We start from the raw sequence: 12,664 nt of genomic DNA, 5'->3' as shown, positions 1-12,664 counted from the left end.
CCTCTCAGAATTTTTTTCAAGTACAATAGAGTCTCACTAATCCAAGCCCCGCTTATCCAAGCCTCTGGATTATCCAAGCCATTTTTGTAGTCAATGTTTTCAATATATTTTGGTGCTAAATTCATAAATACAGTAATTACAACATAACATTACTGTGTATTGAACTACTTTTTCTGTCAAATTTGTTGTCTAACATGATGTTTTGGTGCTTAATTTGTAAAATCATAACCTAATTTGATGTTTAATAGGCTTTTCCTTAATCCCTCCTTATTATCCAAGATATTCGCTTATTCTGCCGGCCCGTTTAGTTTGGATAAGTGAGACTCTACTGTAGTAGATTTAATGCCACCTTAAGAAATGTACTGTATTTGTCATGGATAGTCTTTCCCCACATCCCCTGGCTCCATGAATGACTTAGATCTCACACATTTCCTCCTGTGCATTTGTGTTTTTTAACATGAGGAACAGAAAGAACTTCAATTGCCACTAGAGTCTTCAAATTCTCCATAGACCACTTTGCAGATTCCCAGAGTGAGATCTTCATGGTTGAGGACTGCATATGATACAAGCCTTGGAACATCACTAGACACTGCTCAGTGACAGAAGAAGCAGCAAGCTCCATAGTTGCAACATGTGCAAAGATGTGCCTGGTGAAAGCTTCAGAATACGCAATGGGTGAGGAAATGAAACTGGAGAACATAGGTAAGAGATAGGAAATTTCTGGTTTATTTTATATGTAAAATTCTCTCAAGAGTGGGAACCCTATGCAGCAATGAAGATATCAAGTGCATAACCAAATTTGGCTTGCCAAATTTGCTCATGGGATTGGACAGATCACAAACCTATTCTTTTTCCAGTATTTGAATTCTCATTTTTTTTTTAAACTTACAATTTGTTCTCATATCTTCTTAGCCAGCATAATCACTGAACATTTTGGCTAGAAGATTCTGAAAGTTGTAGTCCAAGAAGAAATTTTTCCAAACTTTGAGAATTCTGAAAGTACAAGTGAAACCTGCAAGAAAGAGTTCTCAACACCTATGAGCATGGTATTTCTAGTTAGAAACTCCAGTAGGCCATTCCACTCTCTCCACCATCTGTGATTACTGGCCATGCTCAGTCCTCACTGGGCATATTTTTGTTCTCCTCAGTCCTCAGTTCAACCTTTGAAGACTTTTCTTAGGGGCTTGCCAATCTTCTCTTAGTTTTCCTTGACCCTATTTTGGCTCCACACTTATCTGTGTTGGCTATTAGAATAAATGACTACCTAAAAATAAGAAAACCTTAAAATCAGAATTGATTGTTTCTCACCACTAGCAATGGAGCCCCCGGTGGCATAGTGGATTAAAGCCTTGTGACTTGAAGGTTTGTTTGCTGACCTGAAGGCTGCCAGGTTCGAATCCAACCCAGGAAGAGCGTGGATGAGCTCCCTCTATTAGCTCCAGCTCCATGTGGGGACATGGGAGAAGCCTCCCACAAGGATGGTCAAAACATCAAAACATCAGGGCGTTGCCCATGGGCAACGTCCTTGCAGACAGCCAATTTTCTCACACCAGAAACGACTTGCAATTTCTCAAGTCGCTCCTGACACACACACAAAAAAAACCCAAATCACTAGCAATGGAATAGAATAGAATAACTTTATTATCATCATACATTGTGCAACAATTTAAATGCATACCCCCCTCACATTATATATGTACAAATTACAAAAAAAAAATTCCTTCCACATTCGAATCGCTACTGCACAGGGATTTCATGTGAGTGAGCTGAATGTCACCATAGGTCAGACTACTATTTCGAAATCTATAGGGAGATATTCAGAGACAATGGAATTCAAATCAAATGTATCTATAATTGAGGCACAAATCGTTGGGAGTTGTGGGGAAGGGGAAGAAACCTCATTATAACTAACATTCATCAAACACATATAATTATAATATTATTGTTAATACAAACAGAATGTGAATGTAGGATCCTTCTGCACTCCTTTTTGTTAGAGGAAACAGATAAGGCAAAAATATTGAACTTGCAATGATCAATAAAAGATTGCAGCACAGTTTAGAGATATTACTTTAACGTTCCTCTAAAAATCATAGTGATAGGACAATTAAGATTCAATTATAATATTGCAATTATTCTTTCCCCTTGATATTTTTCTTTTCTGGAGAAATAACGAGGCAAGGGGAGAGCTATCACTAGGACTCTTAAAGTGGGGCTGAAGATTTTAACAGCAGTCCAATTGTTTTCAGATTACTTCAAAGAAGACCCTTCAAAGGGCAAAATCACCCAGAAACGAACCACTGCAGTTTAGGATTTGTGCAAAGTAAATGTACAGCCTGAAATTGTTTCTGTTAAGTAGCCTTTCCAATGTTGAAATCATAGTTGATTGGTTCCATAAATGAAAAAAGAAAATACCATCTTTCCAAGACAATTGGAAGCAACAGCCAGAAGCCATTCAGAGGATGACATTTCTATGAAATTACTTACTGCAAGTTGAAGTAGCCAGTAAGGGGCCCTTTCATGTCTCACAAGTATAGCACTATGATCCCACTTTACTCCCATGGCAACATCTTATGAAATCCTGGGTTTGATGAGAAGCTAAGGAAGCTTTTTTGCTGACAGTTCTAAGTATCCCCCCCTATACTTCAAATTCCACCTAACAGTCTTCAGGATGGAGTCATCACAGTTAAATTGGCATCATAACACTATTACTGAGCAGCGTGTAGGACTTTCTCGAAGATTCCATAGTATAGATATATATATATTGATGGTTTACATGAATCTACTAATGTAGTTCACAGCCTGATTTGATTATTTGAATAGGTCCCTTGCTTGCTGTGGACTGAACCATCAGTTCTGAATCCCAAATCTGGAGTAAAATTCAGAAATTTGAATCTTTGAGTCTCCCATTATGCTATACTGGGGAACCAAAAGACCTGTACCATTTTTGGGTTTTCTTATTGTTTGTTGTTAAATGTATATAAAATTTGGAGACACAATAACAACCTCCAACCATCTTGCAAATTTTGGTAACTTAGATGTTCTTGGACAAGTCATTAAATTGCTTTCCCCCCCCCCCCCCCCCAAAAGATGAAATAGATTTTTAAAAGCATGGCCTGACACCATTTCTCCCTTCTTCCCATGTACTGTGACTGGAGGCTGTTGATAAAATGTGTGTCCCGAGTTTTTTCCAGCTCACCATTTTCCCAGCATGCCGATTTCCATAAATAGTGTAATTTCAAACACATTGCCTGTTTTCTCTTCCCTCTCTGGAATGGTCCAAATTGGTCCACGTTGCTTTGTAATATGCCTTTCCGCTCTTTACCCAAGCTATAAACCAACCCAAATTAGCTTGAATCAAGTCAATTCAGAACTAATTATCGGAAGCAGTTGCACAGGCTTCACTGGCACTCGTATACTGTGCTATTTGTAGTATTATATATAATGATGAGGTAATATTAAATCTTTGCAGAGAATTGTTCATTTTCTCCACAGGACTACAAGATATATCAAAGGAAAATCATAGCATGGTGCTTGAGTTTGTCCTCCTGGGTTTAACTAACTCCTCACAGCTGCGGATCCCTTTCTTCATATTTTTCCTAGTAGTTTACCTGTTCACCCTTCTGGGGAATCTTGGCATGATCCTATTAATCAGGATTGACTCCCAGCTTCATACCCCCATGTACTTCTTCCTCAGCAAACTGTCCTTTGTTGATCTCTGCTATTCCTCTGTGGTGACTCCTAAACTCTTGATGGATTTTGTAGTGAAAAATAACACAATTTCTTGGGGTGGATGTGCAGCGCAGATGTGGTTTTTTGGGCTTTTTGTCGCCATAGAGTGTCATCTGTTGGCTTCCATGGCTTATGACCGATACATAGCAATTTCCAAGCCTCTTCTCTATACAGTCATTATGTCTAGGAACGTTTGCATCTTTTTGACAGCAGTACCGTATCTCTTAGGGCTGCTGAATGGTACTGTACATACCAGCTTAACATTTCAGTTAATTTTCTGCAAGGCCACAATCAATCATTTCTTCTGTGACATCCCTGCTGTGATATCACTCTCCTGTTCCGATACAAGCTTCAACCTGGCTGTGCTTTTTGGACTGTCTTTTGCCCAAGGTACTCTTAGTGGCTGTATTGTTATCATCTCCTACATCTACATTCTTGTTGCCACCCTTAAAATCCGCTCCACTAAAGGAAGGTGGAAAGTCTTTTCCACCTGCTCTTCCCATCTCACTGCTGTTTCTATATTCTATGGGACACTTTTCTTTATCTATGTGAGGCCCAGTTCTGGTTCAACAGTGGAAGAAGACAAGGTTGTTTCCATGTGCTACACCATTATGATCCCCATGTTGAACCCTATGATCTACAGCCTGAGGAACAAGGAGGTGAAGGATGCAGTGAAGAGAATTCTCAGGAGGAAACATTTCCCATAGAATCAAAGAATCAGAGAATCTGAGAATCAGAGAATGATGGAGTTGGAAGAGACCACATGGGCCATCCAATCCAACCCCCTACCATCATCTATTTTCCACCTGCAGAAGTGTATAGTCATTCTTCCACATTTTTGAGTTATTATTGTATTGCTATATTTTCTGTGGCCTCCACCACTGCCCTGTGTTGTTGCCATGTGCCTTCAAGCCATTTCCAACTTATGGCACTTCTAAGGTGAACCTATCATAAGTTTTCTAAGCCTAAGAATGTGTGACTTACACAAGATCACCCATGGGTTTTCATGGCCGAGCAGGGATTTGAACCCTATTCTCCAGGATTATAATTCAGTGCTAAAACTACTATCCCATGCTGGCTCATTTTTTAAAAAAAATGCTTACAATTTTTATTAATATTCATGGCTACCCACCTGCTCAGGGATGCTGCATTTCTATGAGGGCTATCCAGAAAGTAGATTACATTTTGGAATTAAAAATGAACAAAGTATAGGAGAAAACATTTACCATATGCAGTTGAAAGCCAGACCCAAATACCACTTCTCAATATAGTCCCCATTGAAATCTAGGCAGTTATCATAGCGATAAAAGAGTTTGGAAAGTCCTTCCCCACCAAACTTTGCCGCTTGGCTTGCGTCCTCAACCAGGCGGGTGTCCCTTCCCGCAGCTGCGCATGTGCATGCACTCAACTTTCCCCCACGCTCGTCCTGGAATGCTCTTCTGTTTTGCAAATGCTAGCAAGGAAGGTTATGGCGACCATTTTTTGGGACGGGAAAGGTGTGCTCCTTGCAAAACCTTAGAAGAGCGATCCAGCAGGGAAAAAAATGATCTCATGTTTGTTGGGTCAGGTTTGAGCTTAAATTAGGTTCTGTCTCTTTGAGCTCTTCAGAGTGGACAACTTCGAGAAACCATCTTGTTCATGAACAGCTCTCGTTTTGCCTATGTTGGTGAATAGATTTTACATTGCTTAAGTTCCTGTTTTCATGATATGGATTATTGACTATGCTTTGACTCCTTGGATTCTCATGTACCTTGTTATATTGGCACTCACATATCTTGGATATTCTGTCTTTTGATATCATGGATTTTCATGGACATTACCTGTTTGGACTTTTGATCTTGGTATTTTGGACTATTGCTATTTTATAGCACCTTTTCTACTGCCTTTCGGGAAATACTTTTTTCTCCTTTTGTATTTGCCTTCTGTAAATAAACTTCTGTAGTTACCATCTGCTGGATTCTGATTGATGCTGGGGGAAAAGGTGTTTCTGACCCAGTATGCAACACATTGTATTTCAATAATTTGTATTTGGGACAGTCTAAATGATAAGGACTTCAGTGGTTGAGCATTAGACTGCAACTCCAAAGATCAAGGTTTGAATTTGTACTCAGCCATAAAAGCTCACTGGACAATCTTGGGTAAGTTACATTCTCTCACGTTTAGAGCAAAATAAAGTTTTTAAAAAAGCAAACTGCCTCTGAGCAAATTTTGCCAAGAAAAACCCAAGATAAGTTCTCTTCAGGGTTGTCAAAAGTGAAAAATGACTTTGGAGACAAACAACAACAACATAACAGAACTATAGATTAATGTCTGGAAATAATTTTTGAAACATTGCAAAATATGTCATTTGCTATGACATATTCAAAGAAAGATGGGGGCATAGAGGAGGCTGTTATTATTTCTTCCTGTAGATACAAGAAATGTATTTCCGGACAACACCCTGCAATTATGTATATTCAGAAACACTGGAAGGAAAGAGCACCCTTCATCACATATCCAAAACTATGGGAGTGTATGGCACTCGTCCTCAGTTAAAATTGATCATTTCCCTCCTGAAAGAGAAGAAACTGAGCAATTTGATATGCACTGTTGGCTAAGATCAGTTAGAAAAATAGCCCAAAGGGAGAAAAAGAAGTGGGTTAAGTAAGGAATCAAATTATACCAAGTCATAACAGATTCAACATTTGCATATTATGTTGATTCCATTTAAATAATTAATTTAATATTAGTAGCCATCAAGCTAGCAAGCCATCCAGAGATGCAGTCTGGCCATGCAGAAAGTTACACAGCCCTTCTCAAAGTCAGGAAAGTGGTTGGTGGTTTGATATCTTTCCTCGCTTTCTCTAAAAAGTTAGATCCAAGGCAGACACAGCATGAATATTATTAGCAAAGCCTTTAAAAAATAAAATTACATCCTTATTTCAAAATGCCTTTCTAGTTATATGCATATAGTTGTTCACTATCCTTTGGAAAGTAATCAAGTGCTGTAATAATAATAATTTTATTTCTTATCCATCTCTCCTCATGGTTTGAGGCAAGTTACAACGTAGTTAATACACATCATTATCATAAACATTATATAAAATACACATATTAAAATGTATTTGTACTGTATGTATACACACACACACACACACATATAGTAAAATGCACAGAACGAAGATTAAAATGTAATGAACACAAGATGTGAATTTACTGACTTAGCGGCCTGCTGGAAGAGATAGGTCTTCAGATGTGTTTTAAATTCCTACAGTTCATTTACCGTCAGAGATCTTCCAGCAGGACATTCCAGAGTCTTGAGGAGGCCAATGAAAATGTTCTCTGGGTGATAGTCATGAATCGTATTCTGGCTGGTTGGTGTCGATGCCCCCCAGAGGACTGAAGTGTTCAGAACAGATTGTATGGGAGAAGGCAATCCTGTAGGTAACCTGGACCCTTTAAAGGTCAAAACCAACACTTTATACTTTGCTTAGAAACTAATTGGCAGCCAGTGAAGTGACTTTAGTGTGGATGTAATATGCTCACTCCAGGGTGTTCCTGTAACCAATCTGGCTGCCATATTTTGAACCAACTGGAGTTTCCAAACTTGGTAGTCCAATGTAAAGCACATTGCAGAAATCCAACCTTGGGGTTACCAGCGCATACACTATTCAAAAGGAATCCATGGGATAGGGAAATGGGAAACACATCTAAATTACTCAAGGCCAGACTTGCCCTGTGTCCACAAGATCAGTAGCACTTGAAGGTATCTTCTTTTTTGACAAGGATAGCAAATTCAAAATAGACATTTTTTCTGCTGAACCATTTTCAGGTGATTTTTTTTTAATGAACCTTGTGCGCATATCCTTGGATGAAAAGATAATTGCAACTCAACTACCTGACAGTACAAATACAGTCTTAAAGTATTGAGCATTAGAGCTAGATGAAGATAAAGACCTTTCCTTGTACATGGTCAGTGGAGATGTCAAGGAAACCTTGTTCAAGAAATATGTAGTAGAATACTATTTATGTCTATTTCGTCAGGGGGCTTGGCAATTCGGGGAGCTCCTCCAGCTAAGAGGTAGCCTCGGCCTCAGCTCTGCTGCCCGTTCCCAGCTTCGGCTCTGCTGCTACTGCTTCCTTCTCCTCCTCGCCCTCTTCCACCACCACCACCAAAGAGACGAACTGGCTGAAAAAGGCAGTGGGAGACTTCTAGACACAGGCATAAAAAAAACCTCCTCCCACAGATGACTAAATGTATTGAACTGAATGGTGATTATGTGGAAAAAAAATGTAATACCTATGCTATAATCCATGGAAGTTTTATTAAAATATATTCATTCATTGTATTTAAAATATTGTATAACCTTACTTTCCGGATATCCCTCGTACATCCAAGAGTATTAAAGTAACTAGCAGAAGTCATTTCAGAAGCACTGGCAATAATCTTTGAGAACTCTTGGATAACAGGAGAAGTTCCAGCAGACTGGAGGAGGGCAAATGTTGTCCCTGTCTTCAAGAATAGGTTGGGTTAGCATTACGGTTAGGGATAGGGTTATGGTGAAGGCTTATGGTGAAAGGTTAGGGTTAGGATAGATTAGGGTTAGACTTATGGTGAAGGCTTATGGTGAAGGGCTAGGGTTAGGTGTAGGGATAGGGTTCGGGTTAGGTTTAGGGGTTAGGCATAGAGCTAGGGATAGGTTAGGGTTAGGGTGAGGGTTTGGGTTAGTAGTTGGGTTAGCATTACAGTTAGGGGTAGGGTTATGGTGAAGGCTTATGGTGAAAGGTTAGGCTTAGGCTAACCTTTCACCATATTTCTAATACTTCAACTTGATGTGGATTTTAATGCTCTACCAATAACTTTCTGCTTCCTTTCAAGCCTAACCTTAAACTTAAACTGAACAGAAATCCCCAACCAACTGTCATTCTAATTGTCATTCTAAAACTAGGACTCCTTACCCCTCCCCTACTCTTAAAGATACAGGCTCTAAATTACATATTCTGCCTTATTAGTATTATTATATTAGTAGCATAACTAATTTCATTTTAACGTAGAAGAACTGTTTTATAATAATAATAATAATAATAATAATAATAATAATAATAACAACAACAACAGGGCATTGAACCAAGCCAATGCTGGATCTGGACCAAACTTGGCACATTGAGTCAATGTGCCCAACAGTGCATAGTCTAGTGTCTCAGAGACCCCCGAGTCATGACCCCGTTGCCATTACAGAGCAGACCGAAGAAGAGATGGGGTTTCTGCCATTTCCGCACGATTCCGCTCCCTTCCAGATGTCCCCTGTTGACAGTTTTAGCCCACAGTTAATTAAAAAGGGCCTTGACTCACAGCCCGGTTCTCCAGAGAACGCTATGTTTGACCGCAAATTGTTTTGGGAAACTTCGCGTGCGGAGAAGCAGATTTTGAGGAGAAGCGCTCGATTAGCGGAGAGAGCAAGTGTTAATTAAGCCGGTTCCCTTGAGAGTTCTCAGGGAGGATTGCATCTGGCAAGTTGTTGACTTTAGTCATTTTCCCTTGGGAAAGAGTTCAGACACCTGGCTGGAGGGGAGAGCAAAGTCCCATAAAAATTCTGGGCGTCAACTGGCCTTTGCGGTGTTCAACGTGTCAGTTGAAGAATTCACATCGTCTCTAGTCCCGCAGCGCGCTACTCTCGAGTAGACCGGCGTTGCATCTCGTCTCCCTGTCAAGCCTGGACAGCGTTTCAGCTTTACTCCGACTAACTTTGCCTTGCCTTGCATCCTAGCCTTGGATTTGAGCCCTGGAACCCTTTGACAGATCTTGCCTTAATCCCCACTCAAACAGCCTAAAGGTTTGAGTGTGTTTCGGTTATTGGATTTAAAACTTTGAACTCTAATACTAGACATCTACTTTCATATTACTGGACTATATTTGACCTTTCCTGAAAGGTCTATTGCTGGACTATATACTCTGCTTATTTTTAGTTGTCTCCTTTATTTCCTTAATAAAGATATTAGATTGTTTATTGGCCTTTGTGTCTGATTCCCAGTGCTCACGCCGCCTGAGGTGTCACACATACAGACAGGGATTGGGGAATGATTGCCCTTTTCAAATGGGAGTTGTTGTTTACCTGGATCCAGAAAGCACTGAAGGCAGCCACCATTATATTTGGACCAAACATGGCCAACTGTGCATACAGGACAGGCGGGGATTGGGGTGATTGACCTTGGATCTGGGAGTTGCAGTGCGCCCTTATCCAGAGGGCATTGAACCAAGCCAACGCTGGATCTGAACTAAACTTGGCACATAAAGCCAATGTGCCAAACCATGCATAGAGAAAGGGATTGGGGAATGATTGCCCTTTTTCAAATGGGAGTTGTTGTTTACCTGGATCCAGAGAGTCCCAAAAGGCAGCCGATGGGCTCGACGCACTCCACTCCCAGCCACGAGTGTGGCGAGACTTCAATGCATGGCCTGCGAAGGCCTGCCGACTGCACAGGCACGAAGGCCTATTGCGGCCTCCTAATTATCTGTGGTGCAGCGGCATCATCTGTGGCACCTGGGCTTTCGGCATACTCCCCTTCCTCTCCCGGCACCAAAGGCTGAAACCAGGGGCACTGAAAAGGAAAGAGAGTGCGCTGAGGGCCCAGGCACAGACAAGGATGCCACCGTGCCACGTACCAGTAAGGCCTTCTCACGGACCACCCTGAGAATTTCAGGGAGGGGGGGAGATGAAGCCCCTCAAGGCCCCCCCCCCCGGCTACATCCCTGCCCAAAATATACACTTGTTAGCAGAAGATGGGGAAAAATATAAGTGATGGATAACTGCCGGGGGACATGCCTGCCTTCTTCAATCGCTTTTTCACCATTGAAGACCATACCCTTCTAAACCCAAACCTCCCCACCCCTCCCCCCTTAATATCTAAAATTTCCACCTATCTACTCTTTCTATTTGCCCCTTTACCCTCCTTATGTTTTTAACAATGTGTATATAAAGTAGACTCTCAAAATTATTTTTAAAAAGAATTGGGTATGTTGTTTGGCCTGCAGAAGAGAAGATTGATAGCCATGTATAAATATGTGAAAGGATGTCGTAAGGAAGAGGGAGCAGGTTTATTTTCTGCTGCCCTAGAAAATAGGACTCAGAGCAATGGGTTCAAATTACAGGAAATGCAATTCCACCAGAACATTAGCAAGAACTTCCTAACTAAAAAAACTGTTCAACAGTGGAACTCTCTGCCTCGGAGTGTGGTGGAAGCTCCTTCCTTGAAAACTTTTAAACAGAGGCCGGATGGCCATCTTTTGGGAGTGCTTTGATTGTGCTTTTCCTGCATGGCAGGTGGTTGGACTAGATGGGCCATGTGGTCTCTTCCAAATCTATTATTCTGTAATTCTATAATTTAGTACCCAGTTTAGGCCAGAATTCTGTCAGTGCCTTATCCCAGCATTAACAAACCATTACATTAGCTTTGGCACTTTTTGGAACAGTACAGAGCAGCATCAGGAGACCTGGCAGCAAAAGCCATCTCTGTGGCCAAAGATACTGTCCTGCCAGCTCCCAAGCAGTTCAAAAGCTGGCAGAGCTACTTTCCCTCCTAACAAAAACAGATGTTGCTGCTGTCGTCTCAAATGCATCATTGTAGTGTCTATGGCTATTTACTTCACTACTGTACCAATGCTGCCACCACTACCTACACCAGGCGCAGGTCTGTATTCCAAACAATAGGATTTCAGCCAAGGTTTCATGCATCCAGGGGCGACTCAAGTCCTAGGCAAAGCACGCAATTGCAGAAGGCGCACAAATTCTAGAGGGCGCAATTGACGTGAATGAGCAGCATTGTTTTTGGGGGCTGCAGGGGTTCCAGAGTTCACCTATTTCAAGGTATGCAATGTAGAGCCCTCATAGCCTAGGGAAACCTGGGGCGTGTTGCAGCCCACTGGCTGTTAGGAATTGTGTGAGTTGAAGTCCTAAACACCTGGAGGGCTGAAGTTTGCCCATGCCTGCTTTAAAGCAAAAGCTGGATGGCCACCTCTTGACTATGTTAATCCCAGAGTGGGGCTTTCTCCCATACTAGGATCCTATGACTCCTTAGGAAACCTCTCGGGTTTCATAGCAGTTCAAATACATGCAAATGTGGGTAGATCAATAGGTATTGATCCATGCAGTCATGACCTTGGAGGTGTCTATGGACAACACTTGCTCTTCAGCTTAGAAATGGAGATGAGCACCAACACACAGAGTCGGACACGACTAGACTTAATATCAGGGGAAAACCTTTACCTTTTACTTATATTTATTTATTCAGCTTTTCTCCTCTAAAAATGCTCCAAAGCAGACCATAAGGATTAAAATAGCAACAATGTAGAAAATGTTGTTAAAAACTAGAAGTTGTGCTATATTGATTATAGTATTAGAATTATTATTAGGATACTATATTTTATTTTTGATATTACTATTAATTTATACTGTATACCACTTTTTCCCTCTTAAAATATTTCAAAACAAACTATAAGCATTATAATAGAATTAAACCCACAAAATAATCATTAAAACAAATTTAAAAGACATAAAACATTACACGACACAGATTAACAGTACAAGACACACAAGTGCAAACGAGATTTATTTTTATTTCATTAATACACATATCTATATCTTCCAACTCTATTATTCTGTTCTGGATACAACAAATTGAGTGATTATTCTTCCACAAGAAGCCTATTATCTTTGCTATTTAATATCTCCATGGCTCTCTTCTTCCATTCTCACTGCATTTGGGAGGGGCGGGGGGGAAATACTGTTTGCGCTTACACTTGAAAATTACCTAGGGCCTGCATGCATCTTTTTGGAGACAAATAAGAAACAGAAAATATTTTCTAAAGACATGTAGCCAAATGTGTCTAAGAAAAGACTAGGGCATATCCATAACATATTTGTTAAATTCTAACTACCTGTCTGGTGGGGAGGCA

The 12,664-nt window shown here is 40.7% G+C and overlaps 1 protein-coding gene across 1 annotated transcript; it reads left to right on the top strand.

The window, feature by feature from the left end:
* Nucleotides 1-3,379: 3,379 nt before the first annotated feature.
* LOC100551850 (olfactory receptor 5G29-like) lies at nt 3,380-6,352 on the top strand. The gene has a single exon (XM_016993929.2). It carries the CDS (start codon nt 3,528-3,530, stop codon nt 4,437-4,439), a length of 912 nt encoding a protein of 303 aa, XP_016849418.2. The 5' UTR covers nt 3,380-3,527; the 3' UTR covers nt 4,440-6,352.
* Nucleotides 6,353-12,664: the final 6,312 nt, after the last annotated feature.

Source organism: Anolis carolinensis, chromosome 1 (genome assembly GCF_035594765.1).
Source record: "Anolis carolinensis isolate JA03-04 chromosome 1, rAnoCar3.1.pri, whole genome shotgun sequence".
In the NCBI taxonomy this organism is placed as follows: domain Eukaryota; kingdom Metazoa; phylum Chordata; class Lepidosauria; order Squamata; family Dactyloidae; genus Anolis; species Anolis carolinensis.
The sequence above is the reverse complement of the archived record's forward strand: the minus strand, read 5'-3'. Positions and strand labels throughout refer to the sequence as shown.

Bases quoted from the DNA above. Each gene is read 5' to 3' on its own strand.
- LOC100551850 (XM_016993929.2), top strand. From the start codon at position 3,528: ATGGTGCTTGAGTTTGTCCTCCTGGGTTTAACTAACTCCTCACAGCTG.